The sequence below is a fragment of the Musa acuminata genome, chromosome BXJ2-4 (assembly GCF_036884655.1).
Source record: "Musa acuminata AAA Group cultivar baxijiao chromosome BXJ2-4, Cavendish_Baxijiao_AAA, whole genome shotgun sequence".
Classification (NCBI taxonomy): Eukaryota; Viridiplantae; Streptophyta; class Magnoliopsida; order Zingiberales; family Musaceae; genus Musa; species Musa acuminata.
In genome coordinates, this window is record NC_088341.1 from 30,312,700 (window position 1) to 30,333,946 (window position 21,247).

The following is a 21,247-nucleotide window of genomic DNA, read 5'->3' on the forward strand; positions in this document are numbered from 1 at the left end:
CCGTCCGATCGTCGAAGACAGTCGAAGATCCGGGCTCATCTGTCCCGCGCGAGACGGGGAACACGGTGGCGTCGGACGGTTCTTTGGGGGGGGAGGCGAGGTCATGGTCGCACTCCGTGACTTCATCCCACCGACATCCGCCGAGATGGTGCGGTTCACCGTGCGTACCTATGTTTCCTGTCTCAGCCGACAAAAATAAGGTTGATGGTTTGTGAGAGAAGGGTCGATGGGTCTTCTCATATGTTTAAGAAAAACACGCCGACACATCAAATATACTTTTTGCGGAAGCAAAATGTTTTTTTATTTATTTTTTAATACATTCTTAGGGTGAAACGGATGAGGCGCAGTGGATCCGGTGTCTCCATCAAGATACCTCTCACAGTAGGATGACCTTCCATTGGCTAGGATCCCGTGGGCCCGATCATAAGATCACCAGCTGCAAAAGAGAAACAAACTCAAACGACACACGATTTCAAGGGTAAAAGGGTAAAATAGTTATCCTTCGTAATAATAATAATAATAATAAAACTCGTCAAATGGAGACTCAAATTGTTATCGGCGGTGCGCGACTTTTCCTTCCCTTCACTCTCTGTCGCTGACTCTATGGCACACCTTTTGCTTCTTCTCTTCCCTCATGTTCTCGATCACTCGTATTCTTTTGCTTTCTTTTGGATTTAATTTCCCGCTCTTTCCCTTTCTTCCTTGGCTTTTGTATTCGTTTCTGATGGGATCTTAAATAGAAGAATTAGATAGGCGAAGGGGTCGGAGAGGAGCTTGCCTCTTGATTTAACGTGGGGGAGTGGGCAGAGGAGAGTCAGTGAGGAGCGAGGGGGAGGAGGGCTGGAATGGGGAGGGCCACGAAGTGGCTCCGCAGCCTATTCGGCTGGAAGAAGGCGGATTCCGCCAGCGACGTCGAGCCGGCCAAGGATAAGAGGAGGTGGGGCTTCATGAGGCCGTTCCGGGAGAAGGTGCAGCAGCAGCGGAAGGGAGAGCAGACAACGGCGGTGGTCATGGAGGAGCGGAAGGGGTCGTACAGGGAGGTGCCGAAGCCGTTCGGGGCGGCAGACGAGGAGGAGCAGAACAAGCGCGCGATTGCCGTAGCGGCGGCCACCGCGGCTGTGGCGGAGGCGGCCGTGGCCGCAGCTCAGGCGGCGGCAGCGGTCGTCCGGCTGACCAGCAGCGGGAGAAGCGCCGTGGGGTTCTCCTTGGCTGCCGCTGGTAAGCGGGAAGAGGGGGCGGCGATCGAGATCCAGGCCGTGTTCCGGGGATACCTGGTTCGTTTCTCTTCTCTGTCCCTTCAATTGCAGTCTAAAATGTGCTTGTTGACGGAAAATTCGAAAGATTTCGTAGGAAAGAAAGGAAATTTGAAGGTCCAATCTGTTCCTTAACTCGATCCTCTGTTTTCATCACGAATCAGAAGAAAAGTCATTGTTCTTCTCTTTCCATCAGATCCAAATGGAAGGGTTAAGTTGGGAAACCGAGCTGCTTCCCTCATCTGCAATTTACATTGGCCGGTCCTTTGATCGCATAATTATCGCTCATCCGGGCACTTCGACGAGAGCCAAAAGCATCGGTCTGTGAGCTCCTCAACTGCCTTGGGTGGAGCGATCTGGATTGCGTGATTCGATTGGATCCTGTCACCTCAAATTTGCTATTTTTCCCGGTCTGCAGTCGCTATCTCCCTTCTCGTCTTGAATGCAGAACCCTTTTGGCTTTTCCATCCCCCATCTTCCTTTTTCCCATTACTTGTCTGTCCCTCCCCCATCTTTCCGCCATTTACTTCATCAGCTCCCTCACTGTGTATAGACCTGTATCCTCTGCGCCATTGGTTGTTGCAGCTTGCAGTGGTATTGGTGCTATAAGTGGCATTGGATCGCAGCCTTATCCTTTCCCTCGTCCTCATACTTTTACTCTCTGCTTTTGGCTTTATTCTTCCCTTTAATCTTTCTCAACGCTGCTTCTCCTGTCTACTTGTACCGCAGTGGTTACTCCTCGGCTCATGAATCTCGTGGACCACATTTAGGACAATTTGGTTGGGATGGGTCATAATTTTCTTGGCCGTCCTACCAACTCTGAATTATTGAGTCATTGTTGACTTGGGGTCAATGTAGTTCTCTTCTGCAAAGGAATCTACTTTCTTGTTCTTCCACATGTTCTTCGGATAAATCCTGTGTTCGGTAAATTGACCCCTGTTGATGTTGTGAAGGCAAGGAGGGCATTGAAAGCACTCAAGGGGCTGGTGAAGCTGCAGGCACTGGTGAGAGGTAACATTGTGAGGAAACAGGCCGCGGAGACGCTGCGATGCATGCAAGCATTGGTGAGAGTCCAAGCTCGGGCACGGGCGTGCCGTGTGCTCCGTTCCGAAAGGAGCAAGTTCGAGAAGGCCCCCAGCGGCCATTCTGTAAGTGTAGATTTTGTTCTTCCTCTTGTAGAGTTATAGCTAATACTCATTTTTGTTGTTAGTTCATAAGTTGTCTCGAAATCCAAAGCTGCCTCAGATTTGCATTTATATGAATAATCACAACTATCATTGTTTGAGCTGCTAATTCATTTGTTATAAGGAGCAAAAGATGAACGGGAGGGAGGAAGTGTTAATACTTAACCATTATTACGTTCCAGGGAACTCCAACTCTCGAGCAACATGGAACTTTCTGTTCCTGGCAAACCTGGTTCTTCCTGCATGCTGAATAGCTAGTAATGCACATTAATGAAGTCATGCTATTGTCGTCTGCAGAGAGGTTCCTCGAGGCCAGCCAGTAGTGACGCAGCCCACCGGGAGCGAGCAACCTCTGCAGGATGGAACTGGTTGGACCGCTGGATGGAGGAACGGTATTGGGACAGCCGAGAATCCGTGAAGAAGGCAGGGCATGGTGCTTCCATGGACGATGATAAGAATGCAAAGATTCTTGAAGTAGATCCAGGGAAGCCCCAGTTTCATCACAAGAGGCGGAACACGCACAACCACTCCTCTTGCTCCACACTGACTTCGGACCAGAACAGCCATAGCTTCGTCACCGTCCCCGACTCACCGTCGGTGGAATCCACCGCCGCCCAACATTTCGTGCCTAGCTCGTCCTCCGTCGAAATGCAGCAATCTGTGGGCCACCTGAGGTTCCCTTTCGAGGCCGGGGAGTACGGGGAGAGCCCGCAATTCTACTCTGCTTCGTCGCGACCGGGAAGCTCGAGGAAGGGGCCGTTCACGCCGTCGAAGAGCGACTGCTCCCGGAGCCTGTTCAGTGGCTACTCTGACTACCCAAACTACATGGCCAACACCGAGTCTTCGAGGGCGAAGGTGCGGTCTCACAGCGCGCCGAAGCAGAGGCCGGACCGGCTGAATCCTTTGGGGCCCTTCGCTCAGCGGTCGTCGTCTCTGCACGCCAAGTCCTCAAACAAGGCTTACCCGGGCTCCGGCCGGTTGGATAGGTTAGGGTTGCCCATCGGGATTTGATGGAATCAACCTCGGAGATCACTGTGTTCATAACGTTTTGCTTCTTTTGTTTGGCAATGACTGAAGCAGTCTCTGACAATCTCGGACGAAGTCCCTAACCATGTTTATGTTCTGCTGTTCATCTTGTAAGGTTACCTGGAGATGTAAGTTTAGTGTAGGATTGCCATCAGCTCCAAAGTTTAATGCTTCCAAGATTTCTGCTGGTTTGCACATTGCTTGCTCATACAATCCTGAAATCTTTGGATAGATTCTGTTGCCCAACTTGCTTTAAAATAACATAGGTGGAATCTTATTATATATCACCTGAGTGGGAGTCAGGAGATTGATTGCAAGCAGTGTGGTGTCGGTCATGGAAGGCGTGCCAGTGCCGGTCATGCTACGTTGCACTTGGTTTTACTGAAGAACAATTTAATGCATGTCTACAGCAATATATACATATTTTTCTCTATCCGCTCTGCTTGCATTACTCGTATCCATGGATAAAATGGACGACAGAAAAGACGAGAAGACACATTGATTGGGTTCCGGCAACAGGCGTTCAAATAGCCTGTCACGTACAAATTCGGAACAGGGGTGAAAAAGAAAGCGACATGTCGCGTTCTGCTTTCCAGTTTGGAGATTCGTGAGCCGAGAATCACATGACGGTGGGCGAAACACACGGTCGGCGGATAAGTCGAGCACGGTCCCAAGTAGAGAGAGAAAGAGAGACTGGGGGGAGCACGCACAACTGGCCTTACTGTACGTGCATTTGTTACGCAGTGCTCCTCCGCTCGTTGGCTGCTCTCGTGACGGTGAAGGGGAATTTTTCATTGTGTTACAGAGCGATGAGATGGATCGATGCGGATGAGCTGATGGGATTCTTACCAGAGAGCTATTGGATTCCCTTCTAAAATGAGCTGCGGACAGCCTTGCCTGGCATTAGATTCTGAGGTCGACACATGATGGAGTGAGATCAATGCCTTGTGCACACAACATGCTCGCCGAATTGCCCTTGTGAAAAGTAAAGTGGTGTATATCTCAATATATGCTTGATCTATATTCTCTCTTTTGTTGCCAACCAGGACATGCTGATGGCAGCAGTAACAGGAAAAAAGAAAAGATAGACAAGTTACACAGTGCAAGCAGTGTCCTACCTACAGAATGATCGACGCAAGTGTAGGTAGATCAAATGTTGCTTTCTGAGTGGTCTTCTGCAAATGATGAAATGCTTTTTCCCCTTATCCTTTAATCTATTGATTAGGTTGTCGATAAAAAAACATTTCACCGTGAAGATTGATGTGAACACAGCAGTCATATGGTCGGTCACACATGACTCTTGATGAGACTTTGATATTCGAGACACATACTGCATAAAGTGCCCATGAACAGCGATCTTTCCACACAAAAACAATTCAAAGCCAAGTGGCGTCGCCCGGACTCGAACCGGAGACCTTCAGTGTGTTAGACTGACGTGATAACCAACTACACCACGACACCGTAGTTGATGAGTTGCTCTCTCTAAATCTTGTCATATAGAATAGTTTCCGACGTTGATTTCTTCCGGTGCGTTCATCTCCAGGGTTTTCGGTAGAGCACTCTGCCGCGGCCGCTTCTTCAACTAGGAAGGCGCAGAATCCGCTTGAGGAGTTCTGCGAGGTAAACAGAGGCACAGATGAAGAGAAACCTGTTATTGATTGTATCGTCTTGGTTCCTTTTGATCTTCCAAGTTTCAAGCCTGTCGCCCTATGTCACTATCGTATTCAAATAGTTTCTTTAAATATACATGGATTACGGTTTATTTGTTTCACCTTGCAATGTGTGATTTGGTATTGGTATTGGATCCCGCGTGGCTTTCTACCAACAGTTTTGGCACAATTATATGAAGTTTTAACAGTTGATTAGCAGATTAATATGTTTGATTATGTAGCATATATATATACAATGATATGCTCATTATTTTCAATAACTAAGAGTCTGATGCATGCAACCCCATCAATGTTAAATAGGCATGCCACCTCAACTCATGAGAGAATGAAAATTTTGCTGGATATGTCACATTTAGCTTAGCATCAAAAGAATATATATTCCCTCATTAAATCAAGGATTTTTTTACTGTTTATTAAATATAAATATATTTATGTTGTTATTCGCTCGAGACATTCTTTCATGTTTTACAATTAACGGATGATATTCTGGAGTTGTCTAACCATCGCCGTCACAAATGTGCAAACATAAAAATCATAATATATTATTATTATAAAAAATTAAATATTAAAATTTAAAATTAAATAATAATAAATTTAAATTTACGATACATACCTTTCAATGATTCTAAAAAAAAAAACTTTTCTGATATACAAGCATGTCATTATTGAATCCAAAAGCTACAATGATATTGAGCTACAAAGAGAATTAGACTCGTCTTTTTCTTTCTTCTTATTATTTATAGGACCGCTATAAGTGATAAATTTATAAATAAAGAGGAAATAAAAGAATACTTATAATCTCTTATTGACTAGTTCATATGATTAAGGCGAGATGAAAGTAGATCTATAGTCTCTCAATCATATCACATATCTAATATCATTACTTATCCATATATCCATATATTCAATTATTCATGATGAGTCCTTAGGAGGTCATGTTTTTTTATAAACGAGAGCAAAGAGTATAGGATAAATAATCAAGATAGTCCCTCTTATCAAGTATCATAATTGGACTTCCTTTTTATTGTTTGATAATCATAATTAGAATCCAATCATATCCATAATATATCTTAGCTAATAAGATAGGGCCACATAATTTAATATTTTTTTACTTAGCCCATTAATTGATAAGATATAAAAAGGTATAAAATTAAAAATAAATAAAAATATTATTTAAAAATAATTTTACCTAATTGGATTCTGAATTTTAAAAATCATTTATACATGCACAAATTTTAAAATATGGGTCAATAAGTCTAATAAATATAATAATATATATTAAGTCTTACTAGTAATATGAGTCATAGTAGTTATATATCATGAATGTTATGCATTTTTCTATATACCACAACACATTAGTCCTTCCTAATGTAGTCTAAAATAACTCCTGTAATTTATCTCATCAAGACAATTCTATTATCACATTTAACCATAAAATATAAATATATCAATGTAAATAACATAGTAAAAATAAATAACTTTAAGTATATAAACAAGAATATTAATTATAATGTCCACTTACACATACATCACCGTAACTTTTATATATTGCTCACAAACTCAATCATAAGAATATTTTTTTTTAAACACTTTACGATATAAATCCTAAGTGAATGGATTAGCAATCAATATAGTGAACTCAAGTTATTAATTAACATTAGTTATTTTTGAACTCTTGTCTCTAACTATCAAGTACTTTATACTATAATGAATCAAGCTAAAATAGTACTTATCATTCTTAGAGAAGAAAGATACTACAAAATGTCACAAAGTATCTTTAGTAACTCGGTAATTGGAGCATATCATTGGTATAAGAAATATTTTGAAGCATATCAATGGCGTGTAAAATACTTCAGAGCATATCACACATATCAATAGCATATAAAATATTTCAGAGCATATCAATAACATATAAAATATTTCAAAGTATAAAAATAACGTATAAAATATTTCGGAGCATATCAATAAATAAATAAGAAACATAAGCTCAAATGTCATATTTGATATTGCATTCATTTCATTCTTATCCAAAGCGCACATATAAACTCATAAGTAATGCTTTAGATATCATATAAAAAATATAGAGAGTGAAGTAAGATCATAACATAATATGATACATTCATTTTTTAGAGCTCCATCCACTAACGTCTGGATGAAGTTAAAGGAGGCCGACAAAGCATCGTGTGCTCTAAACATAACTCTCTCTCCTATTTTTTTCGCAAAGGTTCATATCATTACATAAATACTAGAGTACAAAAGTATATTATGAGTAATAAATTCAACTTATATCAGAAGCATATATGAAATAATGAAAACATATATGTGACTATATAAAACAATACGATGCAAACATAAACTTTCATAAAATATATTCAGATATAGAAAGAATTAAAGACAAGAGCTACAAGAGTTCAAACTAATTACATATGGCTTAATTAAAAAAAAAATTTAGATGAATTCAATTTCAAAGAGATGGAACAAGAATAGGCACAATTAACAAAAGTTTAGTTTTAGCAATAAGGCATATTACATGAATTATTTGAATAATCAATTATATTTTAATTTACTCAAGAAAGATATTATTTAAAAGATATATTAATCTACTTTTAGATAAAATAAGTTTTATATTAATTGGAATTTTCAACAAGAAGTTCCAAATAATATGGTAACAAAAGGTCAGAGAACACTATCTCTGTCTTACAGAATTTATAAGGCCGACTCTAATAGATATTTGGGTAGACATTTGTACTCTAAAATTTTCAAGTAGGTATTAAAAGATATCTATGAGTCTAGTTTCCAAATATTTATATAAATTAAATTTTTTAATAGAGAGTTATAAGTAATAGAGTAACAAAATATCAGTAAACATTATCTCTATTTTGCAGAATCCATAAGATCAATTCTAATAGATATTTGGGTAGGATTTTATACTCCAAATCTTTTAAGCAGGCATAAAAAGAAAGATCTATGAGTCTATTTTCAGATAAAATAAGTTTTGCCTAAATCAGAATTTGGTTCGAAGAATTATAGTAAGAACAAGGCAGATAGATCATAAATCTAAAAAATTCTAGATTCAAAGCTTTATATCTAAACAAGATTGATAACATGTGTAAGGTCAAAACTCTTCAAATTTCTCATAATTAAGGCAAAAGTAAATATTAGAATTATTATAAAAAAGGACACTTGTCTAAGAAAATAGATCCCAAATGAGAGGATCAGAGCCAAAATCCTAAGCCCAAATCACTTCCCCTTCTTCTTCTTATTTTTTTTATACATTTTATAGTTTAGTCCTTGTATTATTTATATTTATAAATAGATATTCAAATTTTATAAATAGATTCTCAAATTTATAAATAGGTCATCAAATTTATAATTAGGTCCTTATAAATAATTAAAAATAAGTTTTTATATTACAAACAAGTCCTTCCAAAAATTTAAAAATAAGGGATATTATACTCTCCTTTTTTAAAAGAAAAAAATTAGTCCTCTAAATTTATTATATGTCAATTGATGAAAAGATAAAGATATATTTTTTCCATTTTCTCCTTTAGCTCTCTTTCGAATAATTCTTCAATAGAATAATACTTCTAAATCACTTTAATTAGAGGAATGATTTTATTTTTTGTGATCTTTTATTTTTTATCAATAATTTGAGTAGATTCTTCCACATAAAATAAGTCTTTTTCGATCATAATCGGTTTATACTTAATGATATGAGAATGATCTAGTATGTACTTTTTGAGAATTAAATATAAAATATATCATGGATATGACATAAAGATTGTGGCAAGACAATCTTGTAAGTGAGAACCAATCCCTCAAAAGGTCCAACAAATCTAAGCCTTAACTTTCATTTCTTTCCAAATTTTACCACACTTTTAAAAGGGAAGACCTTCAAGAATACAAAATCCTTTACTTGAAGCTCAATATCTCATTTTCTGTTGTCAGTATAGCTCTTTTAATGACTCTGAGCAGTCTTTAACTTTTTTCCTATAACTTAAATTTTCTCGATAGTCTCTTATATTTTATATGCAACTAACAACTTTTTGTCACCAACTTCTTCCCAACATATAAATGTTTTACACTTTTGCCCATATAAAACTTCATAAGGAGATATTACTTCAAATCTTTCAATCAAGAAAGATTTATGAGTCTAATTTTTAGATAAAATAAGTTTTGCTAAAATCAGAATTCAATATAAGGAGTTATAACAAAAACAAGATAGATAGATCATAAATCTAAAAAATTCCTAATTCAAACCTTTATACCTAAACGAGATTGATAACAATTGCAAGGCCAAAACTCTTTAACTTTCTTATAATCAAGGTGAAAGCATATATTAGAATTTCTATAGAAAAGGGTTAGAATACTTGCCTTCAAAGAAATAGATCCTAAACGAGAGGATTTGAATCAAAACCCTAAGCCCAAATCACTTCCCCACCGAACACTGCCTCTCTGTTGGTTCTTTAGGTTGAAGGAATCGAAGCAAGAGGCGATGGAAGAAACCCCTTTTTATTTTTTATATATTTTATAATTTAGTTCTTATACTATTTATATTTATAAATAGGTCCTCAAATTTATAAATAAGTATTTAGATTTTATAAATATGTCCTTAGATGTATAATTTGATCCTTATAAATAATTCAAAAGAGGTTTTTAATTACAAACAAGCCCTTACAAAAATTCAGAAATGAGGGATATTATATAGATGCTACCTGTGCTAGGCATCGCAACCACTGTCTGTGACCGTTGCTGGAGGCACGATCGCTACTTGCATAAGGCATCGCCGCCACTATGTGCAGCCACTGCCTACTTGCGACCTCCCCATCCACGTGTGTCTATGCGCATGCCACCTAGTGACCCCACAGTTATTGCAGCATGATTATGCACACACAGGCTACCTAGCAACCCTACTAGCCTTTGACGTCTAGTGATGTCAACCGCAACCAACAAATGCTGCTCGTAGCAACATTGTTGTAATCGTCATAGTTGTTATAGGCAGTGGCAGTGCTATTATAATTGCCACGTGCAATGGTTGTACACAGCCATTACAACCTTCACGGGCAGTGGCATTGTTGTAACCGCTACATGCAATGGTCTTATGTAATTGTTATAGGGCTACTACACTCCATAGTGCTTGCACTAGATATGCAACTATTACCTGTAACTAGGCTAGTGACCACCGGAGGTCGTTGCCCTCAATAATACTGTTGTTGACAATAAGTTATCAATAGTAGTCTACTAATCAAATGTGAGAAACCTTATATCACTTTAAGTAGGCAATATGATAAACTAAATAGAAAAGCAAATCGATAATATAGATGAATCATTCATGCATTATAAATAAAAATTAATTAATACTATTTCGTGAGTGAAAGGTGCTAACAAATATATCTAAAGTATTTGATTTCACAATCATGACTCTAATACTAATTGTAAGCATAAAAATTATAATATAATGTTATTATGTAAAAAAATTTATTATCAAAATTTGATATCAAATAGCAATAGATCTAAATTTATGATATATACCTTCAGATGATTCTCATAAAATCTTTTCTGATATGCAACCATACTATTATAGAATCCGAAAGTTATAGTGATATCGATTTGCAAGGAAAACTAAACTCACATTTTACCCTATTCTTATCTTTCATATGACCACTATAAGTAATGAATTTGGAAAAAAATGGAAGATGAGAGATCTATACTTTCTTATTGATTAGTTCATGTGATTAAATGAAGATAAGAGAAAATATGTTATCTTTCAATAATGTCACTTATTGACGTGTCCTTACTTATCTGCATAGTTGCGTATCTAATTATTAACATATCTATTTATTTGTTCTAAGTCTATAAGAGGTCTTATATTTTATAGGCGAAAATAGAGGAAATATGATAATATATTTTATAGGTGAAAATAAAGGAAATATGATAAGTAATTATGAGAGTCTCTACTATCAAGATTATTTCTTAACGAATCTTACCAATCTTACTATAATTAGACTTTCTTTTTATTAATCGATAATTATAATCATAATCCAATCATATCTATAATATATTTTATCTAATTAAATATGATAACATAATCTAACAAAATGAACTTAAATGTCAATTGCACCTAACGAAAATTAATACGTCAAATCAAGCATAAACTGAGAATGATCAGTACACTAATTCTTATCTTACTTTCAAACTCTATTATTTTCATCGTTGAGATAAGTTGAATGTCTAAATATGTTGGGATATTGGTCTCCTTTTTAATGCTATAAAAGTTTTCTTAGAGCTGGTGTGTGAACTCTTCTCAGATCGTTGATTTCTTCGGGAGTAGCAGTAGTTCAAACATGCGCAATATCTTTTCTTATTTGTAGAGGTTTGATCTTTACGGAGAAGTCCATGAAAAGAACGTGATTGTTTTTTTAAATAATATTTTTACATTAAATATCGTATAAGACATAATACACCAATCATTGGAATATCTCAATAAAGATACTAACCACTCATCTCAATTGACTCAATGTGATTGTTTGTTGAATCTGTGTGTAAACCCCAAGACCACTTGATCAGTCTTTTCAAAGGTATCAAACTATTATAATCCTCATTCTTTTCTTCTAATCTTTATGTTCTAGATTTTATTTTCCAGTCAAAAATATACAAAGAAAGTTAAAAGAGAAAAAAAAATGAATTAGAATTTGGACTATCCTAGCAAAACAAAGGCAGAAACAGACAGTAAAAATATATAATATATAGTGGTCTTATGAGCTTTAACAGACATCTACTAAATAATGTTAAAATTCCAATTAAACATTTGAAAATAAGAAAATTCCTTAACTATTTATCTGCCCCTAACCGATGAAAAATGATATAATTTTAATGTGAAAATTGTATAGGATCATGCTAATCTTCTCTCCATCGTTCAAATGTCTCCGGATGAAAAATATAATGATAAATTGAATAGGGTGTTTTTTTTTTTTTGCTATCTCGAACTTAGTTTTTCGATAACAAGCAACACATCATGTAATTTTACTTTCAACAAATTTACGATTAACTCACCAAATTAGGCTCCACAATGCGCACAAACTTGCATTTTTGTGATCAGCACATTTCATGATCTTCTACTTCATTTCAATTAACAAAAGAAAAATTGCAGCTTGCTTTGAGTCAACAACAATAAATCCAAATTTTTAATGGATTAAGCAAATTGAATCAAATACTCGTGATGGCAACTAATTCTGCACATGAACATGATGAGCAAATGATACCAAATAACCAAGCAAATGTCCCGATGAATTATAACGCCCGTTATAATATGATATCTCTTATTGTAACGTCCGTTACATGATGGGATAACAGGCCGTTCTCAAGTTTATCGATTAAAGACTTCTCCTAAAAGCGCGCATATCACTACTTTTAATGATGATGATAATACGGTATAGCATCAAAAATATTTTTTTGTTCAACAGAAAACAGTTTTTTACTTCCTCTTCCCGAAAACGTGTCGCCGACCGCGTCTCGCGCGCTTCAAATCGCGTCAAGATCAAAACAAGAGAAGCAAAAAATAGGAAACGAGCGAGGACCAAAAGCCGAGCGTTCACTCGTCCGATCGCGATGGACCGACCGATGAGCGGCCCTGGTCGGCTCCACATGGGTTCGGCCTTCAACCACCTTGACCAAGAATCCGGATCTTAAAACAAAAGGCGGACAACAGAAAACAGAAAACAAAAACAAGGTGCAAAGAGGTACACGGAGAGGAGGGCGGGGAAGAAAGAAAAGGGAGCAGGAATTGGGTGTTGCATTCTGTTTTCCTCTCCCAACCTCCTCCTCCTCCTCCTCCTCTTCTGCCTACTTCTCTTATCCCCTTTTTCTTCTTCCCGATCCATTGCGGATGGAGGAGAAGAGAGGGGAGGGAAGGAGTTCTTCTTGAGGCGGAGGGTTAGGGTTTGGAGATCTCGAGGGGGGGCGGGGGCGAAACATGCATATGATGCGGCGGCTCAAGAGCATCGCGTCCGGGCGGTCCTCGGTCTCGGATCCGGTAAGCTACCTACCTGACTCCTATAAATTTTCTCCTATTTTTGTTTTTAATTTACCATATCTTCTTTTTGGTTCCTCAACATCATTGGTCATTGGGTTCGATTTCATTTTGATTTTTGGTTTGAAATCAGAGATTGGTTATACTCATTCTTCCTTCTGCGTTTAATGACTATAGGGCTTCATCAATGTTGTTAGGGTTTTCAGGAAATCTCTACCGTTGTTTGCTTGGTTGGATTGTTAGGTGTAGCTAAAGCTGTTTGCTTACAAAGGAAATGTTTATTTACTTTCATCAATCAAACCACAGTGGATTTAGGATGGTCATGTTGTTAAGTCTGATCATTGGCATGGAAGATACCGAAATGCACCAGGGAGCTCTTTTTAAAGTTTATTTGTTTATATCTTGATAATGATGATAACATGAACTTGATCATTCAAATCCATGAATACATAGAATATGGCATGCCGAACTTAACGTGTGTAATTTCAAAATAAAAAATAGATCAGAAACTGACCTAGTATTGCTGTTCAAAAAATTGGTTAAGCATCACCAACCAATTGCCATAAGTGTCCAGATTAGTGAAGTTCAAGTTATAAAGATGGTAAATGTCATGGTCTTAAATAAGCAGACATCATAGGGACTTTAACACAATCTTGTCGAAAGCTTGTACAAGCATAAAATAGTAGTCATTTTAACTTGTTGCACTTCACTAACATCTTCCTGTTGTAAACCATTCCCTCTTGTGGTTGCATCATTTTGCTTCTTGACTTAGGCAGGCTGAAGACATATGCCTTTGAGTTTTGATATGCTACATTTTACGTATAATTGTGACTAACGAAGCCTAATAGTGCTGCAATCGAGCAGCACATGCAGGTTCTTTTATATTTTGCATTTAGTCACATTCTTTTTTACTGCTTATTCAGAATCCTACCCGGGACTGGCTAAAACCAGATTAGAAGCTCACTTGACATCTAACTATTTTGGGCCTTTCTAAGTGTGGTGAAACATTTGTAGTCAATTTTTGGCTCATTGGCCCTACTGTGCTGTCTTTAGTGACCTCCCCGTTTATTAGGATAAGGCCTCATGCATATGGCACTCTTTTGGGGTTAAGGCTCCTTTCTTTTGTGGGCAATACTCCATTTTTCACAACAACCAGGAAATATCCTGTTGCTGTTGCAAATTATGGTGAAAATCTTTTTGGCATCCTTGACTCAGATTGTATAACTGGCCGTGTTTGCTGAAGCTAATCTCAAGTTGGTCACTTTGTCATCCCAGATTCACCGAAATACTAACCTTTCTTGACTGAGGTGTCACCCATAATAAATATATATTTTGAGCCTCCTTTCCAGAGAAGAAAATCATTGAAAAATTCTATTTTCTTCTTTAAAAATTTTATTCAAAGTTTGTAGTTTGTACTATGTCTATAGATCATGAAAACACACCAATGCAAAGGCAAAAAGGGAAAACATATCGTTGCAACAAATCATCTCTTTCTACTTCATTTTCTAGTTTACCTGTTCTTTAAATCTGAGGCTCTTTATATTGTCACGTAAGGGTGGGGACTTAGGTACAAAAAGAGCAAAGTTTGATCAGGAAGGAGGAGAAATTCTTACGGAACGGCATTTGGTGGAAGACAAGGTTTCTACTATGGATCAACGTATATCCTTGTATCATTTGGATCTTGATGCAAGCACATCGAGCACTGACCCTCCTGCAAGATTTGAAGCGGCAACAATGGATCAACTTCCAAGGGAAATGCATGGTATGACAATCAGAGAAGATAAACCTGACGGTCACAATGAGAAGGTATGAATCTGTGTTTTCTTTTTCGTTCGAGTATTCCTGTTATGTGGAAGTAAATCTTTTTATCTGGTTCATCCTTGCATTCAGTTGATGTAATTCATAGTAATTGTTGCAGGAACTGGATGGGTCAATGACAAATGGTAAAGGAACTATGACGGGACAGATAATTGCAACAACAATAGGTGGCCGGGATGGTCAGCCAAAACAGGTGCGTTTACATTTCTGAATATAAATTAGGCAGTCTTGTACACCTTATAAGATGGTTCTTGATTCTATGGGACCATTGTTCTCTTAGCTTAGTGTTCTTGTAGTCATACTTGCTTTTGCCAGACCTTGTTGGATGCACTGAGGTGCTTCTGATGGCAACTTGTCTTGGTGACTGGTATCAAATTTTGACTTAGATGCTACTAAAGTCACTAGCGTGTTGGTCATAAAGAGCTTCATGTTTTTTTTTTTTTTTGGGTTGAATTTAAGCTTTCATAAGTTTGTGGATGACTTCACCTTTAAACTGGCAGTTGTGACAGATCTGTGAGGTTTGTGTCAGTGGCTTCTAACTTGTACTTGCTTTATCATTTGGAAACATTATTAAACTCTTATATCTGGGGATGCATCAATTTTCTGTATCCATAGTTTGGAACTTACTTGTTCTTGGATGTTCCTGGGGTTGTATAATATCTCATGGTTTCTTATTGATCAGTTGGAATCAGAACTTGGTCATTATAGTAACTTATTAATTTTTTGTCAGACAATCTCGTACATGGCAGAACGTATTGTTGGCACTGGTTCATTTGGTGTGGTCTTTCAGGTAATTCAGTGCTCTTGTTGGTAGAAACTTTAGCTTTAATTCTGGACAACTGTTATATATTTAATAGTTATATCTTATGTAAATTTCTTGGGCAGGCTAAATGTGTGGAAACAGGGGAAGCTGTTGCCATCAAGAAGGTTTTACAGGATAAGAGATACAAGAACAGGGAACTACAGATTATGCTCTTGCTTGACCATCCAAATGTAGTTCAGCTAAAGCACTATTTTTTTTCTACCACTGAAAAAGATGAGATCTACCTAAATCTTGTTCTTGAATATGTTTCTGAGACTCTTTATCGCATAGTGAAGTATTATAGTCGGATGAACCAGCATTTACCTCTCATTTATGTCAAGTTGTACACGTACCAGGTGAATATCAATCTAGCATTTTAACATTGTCTTTTTCTTAAGATTTGTATCACTGTCTGTTAATAATCTTTCTTTACTGAGGTAAATTATTACTTGTTTGTTATGTAGATTTGTCGTGCACTTGCTTATATTCATCGTGTTATAGGGGTGTGCCATCGGGACATTAAGCCACAAAATCTTCTGGTGAGATCCTCATAATTTCTTGTTTTTTAAGATTCTGTGACGAATTTCATTTTCTTTCTTAGACTTGTCAGTATAACTTATTCTATGTGAAGGCAATTTTTGTGATGGTGCAGACGTACTATCATGATAGAATATTGAGGAATTATGATATGTTGATCTCATGCATGGGGATGAAATATTTACTCTAAGCCTCTTGTTAGATAATAAATTCTGGAAATTATAAGCTGTCATTCAAAGATATTATATCAGCTATTGTAATGCAGGGCTGGTTGGGGCCAGATGATTTCAAGATGTGATAGGTTTCTTTGAAATATTTCTTTTTTTACTTTTCATGATGTATCTTCATCATTTTCTTCAATATAAAGTCAATTAGCAAATGTTTTATGAGACCTTTTGAATGCTAACATTGTAAGGAAACCACTTAGTAGTTAATTTGAGCCAATTAAGAGTTCCAATGATTGAAGGAAAGAAGCCAGTTTGCCAACATAATGCTGGCATTGAAGTTTTCCATTCTGTGCAAATGAGATGGCGTCATAGTGCTGGTAGACAGAGACCAGGCAAGCAGTCATGGGCATTTTATGGGCTGACATGTTATGGCTACACCAATGTGCTTTATAGTTGAAATGATTTATTGCAAGATCTGAATAAGGATTTGAATTCAAAACACATATGGAAGTTGATTTTGACGTCGTAATAATATCGTTTGAATTGTTGACTCTTTTTTTTCCAGGTCAATCCCCACACTCACGAAATAAAGCTTTGTGACTTTGGTAGCGCCAAGAAGTTGGTAGGTCAGATATATGTGCTTGATCATTGAACGGTGTTATTCTCATATTTGACATCGAATGATCCAATTTCAGGTTCCAGGAGAGCCTAATATATCTTACATTTGCTCACGGTACTATAGGGCACCTGAGCTTATTTTTGGAGCTACAGAGTATAGCACAGCTATTGACATGTGGTCTGTTGGTTGTGTGTTAGCTGAGCTTCTCATAGGACAGGTAAGCACTACTGTTTTTATTAAACACAATTTTTATTATGAGGAATCCAGCATTCAATGTTTAAGTTAATTTTTTTCCTCTAGTCATCAGGTGTGGCATTAATATTATGAATTGAATAGGTTATCCAGCTAGATACACACTTCTAAAATAAGATTTATCTAGCCATTTTATAGCTATTTGTTGCTCCTCAGTGGAGAAAACAAATGGCTTAAGTTGGAATTTCATGTTTGATGGAATAGAGAACAAGAATTTGAGCAGCAGTGAGAATTATTGACTGATGGTTTGACTCCAGACATGCTGTTTATTTGTGTTAATTTTCTTGAATCGGTTGGCATTGAGTAACCTGCTCATGTAGTATACTTTCACCAGGCTCCAGAAAGTTTATACCTGTATCATTGTATTATTTTATAGAAATAATTTATTTTGGGAAAACATTTTCTACATGCTTCTTTACCATCGTGTAACATATATCATCGCAGACCATTTGTGATGCTGTATCTCATCATCCTTGATGCTACCTGTTAGTTCATGTCATGCTTCTTCTGCAGTTTCTTGGTTTTAGTCTTTCCTAGGCACCGTCTTACTGAAGTATATCATCATTTTTCTTGCAGCCTATATTTCCTGGGGAAAGTGGTGTTGATCAGCTGGTGGAAATTATAAAGGTTGTATATCCATAAATGACATTTAAGTGCATCTTATCTCAAGTAAGTTCTATCCACTTGTTGATCTTAATTCTACATGAATGTTTTTGCTTACAGATTTTAGGTACACCAACACGAGAAGAAATCAAATGTATGAACCCAAATTACACGGAGTTCAAATTTCCCCAGATCAAAGCTCATCCTTGGCACAAGGTTGGTCAAGCTAGCATGTTTTACTAAAGGTCCTATAATATATCCAAATGATTAAATCACCACCCCTTTCCAGCTTTTTCACAAGTGGATACCTCCTGAAGCAGTTGATCTTGTGTCGAGGCTGCTTCAGTACTCACCTAATCTGCGTTTTACGGCTGTAAGAGTTCATTCTGCACAAATTATTTAGTGTTTTGCTGATCTGGCCTCTATTAGTGGTATCATGACTATTTTTGGTTACAATATCTATTACTCTGATGAAATTGTCATCATTTGTGCATCTTGCATAATGATGCTCAAAGTTATTTCTGATAGTCTGGAGCATTTCTCGTGAGCGATTTTTAATGGATAGGGTTCTAATAGGAAGTTGTGTCATCCATAGGTTACTTTAGTTGATTGAAGCTCTAAACTTAAGACATAGACAACAGTATTTACAAGTTGGTTTTGTTTCTATCTGTTTACTTTGTAAGAAACATCTTTCATCATGAATTTTCTACTCACCATTTTTCTACAAGCCAAATTTTTCGTCGGTAGGTTTCTTGTCAATACTTGTTCAGTTGAAGGTGTCAGTAGTTTTTGCTGATAAAGACTTTGACAGCTTATTGCAAAGTCCTGGGCTCGAATTCTGTCTTTGTTACTTACCCTTTGCAAAAATAAAAAACTTGTACTGTTGATCTATTTTTAGTTCAAACAATTTGATGGCTTTACTTGTCATAAATTGCCTGTAACAATGTTGATTAGCCGGTGTTTTGTTGTTTAAAACATTGAAAATGAATCAACTGTACCTGTACCACTGTATGTATATTTGGTTTTACCTATTAATCAATTTCATCATGTTGGTCCACAATGAATTTGGCTTTGCCTTGTGAACTGTTAATGGTTGCTACTTGAAACAAACAGTATCAACCTGTAATATAAGCTATACTAGTGATGGTAAGATTTTTTAATATTATGCATCTACAATTCAATAATAAATGCCTTTTTCAAGGTAAGATTTGTGAATTTGCAATGGAACACATGCCTTGTTTCTGCACTTACAATTTGCTCACTGGTTGGCGATTGTATTTGTAGCTACATATATAACCAATTAAACTAGTATGTTACAGAATATTGTATGTTTTGGTCAAAGAAAACTATGTTGTCTAGCATACACTATTGAGAAAGATATCAATCTTGTGGTTCCAAAATTCTCCTTGTGTTTTGTCTTGTATATGTTAATAAGGTTGGTTGTTGTGCTGGCATTTCATGGAACTAGCTTTTTCTGCTGAGTACATTTCCTGGTCTTTCTTGCTTATGGTCTTATACTCTTAGTTATTGTCAAATTCTTCTCAACACCTTATTCTGTAGAACATCTATTAGTATCTTATCATTGATTGACAACGGCAGTCATGACATTAACTGTGAGATCATTATATTTGGTTGTACTTTATGTCCTACATCACTGCACCTTGTATTTGTTGGCATGATTTTCAGATTAGCTACAGAGATGATAATGAAGCCATTAAATTCTTGTCCACGGATATTGTTGTTAGATTTGAGAAGTAAAGGTTAAATTATTTTGAGAAGTAGCTATCCATAGTACATTTGATGATGATCTCCAAGATCTTGACTTTTATGAAACTATCATTTTTATCATCTCACTCCCTAGTTCTGATCTCAAATCTCATGAAGAATGCTTGATGCTCTCTGCAAACTTTTGTGGGAGACCATTGCAGTTGCTTAGGCCTTTTGTCTTGAGTATTCTACTGTTTCCTGTTTACCAAATCATCATGGTGTCATGTCTATCAATTGCATTGCTAGGCAAGTCTGTTTTCCTTTTCCGATCACCTTAAATTTAAACAACTATCAGGTTATTTGATCCTGACATCATCTTTACCTTCTTATGAAGGCATCTTATGATATTTGATTAAGGCTATAGTTTAAATCTGCCTAGTGCTTGCATCTTTTTCTGTACTGTTCACCTTCTAGTCAATGATGTATGGTGCAGCATCTGTTTAGTCATTGTTTTTGTTTTCTTTTCATCCGTGCTGCAGCTGGAGGCCTGTGCTCATCCATTCTTTGATGAGTTGAGAGACCCTAACACACGTTTGTTGAATGGGCAGCCCCTTCCTCCTCTGTTCAACTTCACGTCTCAAGGTAAGATCCTGCCTGCCTTATTGTTTATTGGGTTCTCAAGGAAAGCTGTTAATAAGTCATCTAAATTTGTCTGCAGAGCTTGAAGGTACTTCCCCGGAACTGATTCAACGCCTCATTCCTGAGCATGTAAGGTGCATACAGTGATTGGAAGAAGTTTAAAGTCTGGTGTTGATCTGAAGAACTTAAAAGTGGTTCGCATATTTACAGTATTCTTACCTTGTATGGAGCCCTGAAGTGATTGGTGATCAAACCTGAATCTGATTGGTAAGAGGAACACAGAGACAAACATATTGGATGAAGATTGTTTGTGGAGGTCAAGGAAGATATCTTTGACTTCTAGGTTTTCCTTTATGGGCAATCCCAAGAATGTTGGAGAAGATATTAATTTGTGAAATACTGAGGTGGCTTCAGGGACCTGGGCAAGAAGGGTAAGAGTTATAATCTTTCAGCAATCTACGTTTGTAATATGTGAAAGAAGGATGATAAACCATTTACCAGTTTCTGTAGCTTCACGATCCAAGGCTGATGTAAGTGCCGATTTGTTGTTGAAATCTTATTGTATGTAGTATTTGAATTGATTTAAAGGTGCTTCTGAGACACTGGTATCTGCCTTCCTATCATAGATCAGTTGTGAGTTCTGTCATTGATCTTGGTAACGGCCGATTTATGGCGTATAACATGATTGTGATAAGAACTAGGAATTTTTTGTACAATGGCGTCTTGGTAACGGATGATTTATTCTAAATCAAAATAGCTTGTAACCCTCTGAGTGTGATAACAAAAAGGAACTAGGGTTACTTTTTGCAGGCTGCTAGGACACTGCACGGTGGTGTCTGCACTTGCCGGTGAACTTTCGACCTTCAAATAGGACGATCAAGTGTCCCAAAAGAAATAATAGCGGCTCAAAATCGTCCAAAGATTACGATCTGATCTTTGTC

General features: G+C 37.0%; 2 protein-coding genes and 1 non-coding gene across 4 annotated transcripts; 2 read left to right on the plus strand and 1 right to left on the minus strand.

Annotated features, from left to right (window-relative positions):
- Positions 1–569: 569 nt before the first annotated feature.
- LOC135610248 (protein IQ-DOMAIN 22-like) lies at positions 570–3,658 on the plus strand. The gene is made up of 3 exons (XM_065104520.1): positions 570–1,274; positions 2,207–2,401; positions 2,735–3,658. Exons 1-3 carry the CDS (start codon positions 846–848, stop codon positions 3,446–3,448), a joined length of 1,338 nt encoding a protein of 445 aa, XP_064960592.1. The 5' UTR covers positions 570–845; the 3' UTR covers positions 3,449–3,658.
- A 1,192-nt stretch (positions 3,659–4,850) lies between these two features.
- TRNAV-AAC (transfer RNA valine (anticodon AAC)) lies at positions 4,851–4,924 on the minus strand. Its single transcript has one exon. It is a non-coding gene; the product is annotated as a tRNA-Val (tRNA).
- Positions 4,925–12,997: 8,073 nt separating this feature from the next.
- Positions 12,998–20,908, plus strand: LOC135610250 (shaggy-related protein kinase epsilon-like). Of its 2 annotated transcripts, none has more exons than XM_065104523.1 (14): positions 12,998–13,165; positions 14,717–14,968; positions 15,081–15,173; positions 15,711–15,770; positions 15,866–16,138; positions 16,247–16,321; positions 17,052–17,108; positions 17,182–17,322; positions 17,934–17,984; positions 18,081–18,176; positions 18,250–18,333; positions 20,207–20,309; positions 20,386–20,440; positions 20,517–20,908. In XM_065104523.1, exons 1-14 carry the CDS (start codon positions 13,106–13,108, stop codon positions 20,545–20,547), a joined length of 1,431 nt encoding a protein of 476 aa, XP_064960595.1. In that variant the 5' UTR covers positions 12,998–13,105; the 3' UTR covers positions 20,548–20,908. The 2 variants fall into 2 exon arrangements, with proteins under 2 accessions (XP_064960595.1, XP_064960594.1); XM_065104522.1 differs by having other exon boundaries at positions 20,386–20,435.
- The last annotated feature ends 339 nt before the right edge of the window (positions 20,909–21,247 follow it).

Coding starts and splice junctions, on each gene's coding strand:
- LOC135610248 (XM_065104520.1), top strand. CDS start 846: ATGGGGAGGGCCACGAAGTGGCTCCGCAGCCTATTCGGCTGGAAGAAG. Junction 1,275..2,206: donor CCGTGTTCCGGGGATACCTG/GTTCGTTTCTCT, acceptor GATGTTGTGAAG/GCAAGGAGGGCATTGAAAGC. Junction 2,402..2,734: donor AGGCCCCCAGCGGCCATTCT/GTAAGTGTAGAT, acceptor TGTCGTCTGCAG/AGAGGTTCCTCGAGGCCAGC.
- LOC135610250 (XM_065104522.1), top strand. CDS start 13,106: ATGCATATGATGCGGCGGCTCAAGAGCATCGCGTCCGGGCGGTCCTCG. Junction 15,771..15,865: donor CATTTGGTGTGGTCTTTCAG/GTAATTCAGTGC, acceptor TTTCTTGGGCAG/GCTAAATGTGTGGAAACAGG. Junction 20,436..20,516: donor AACGCCTCATTCCTGAGCAT/GTAAGGTGCATA, acceptor GCATATTTACAG/TATTCTTACCTTGTATGGAG.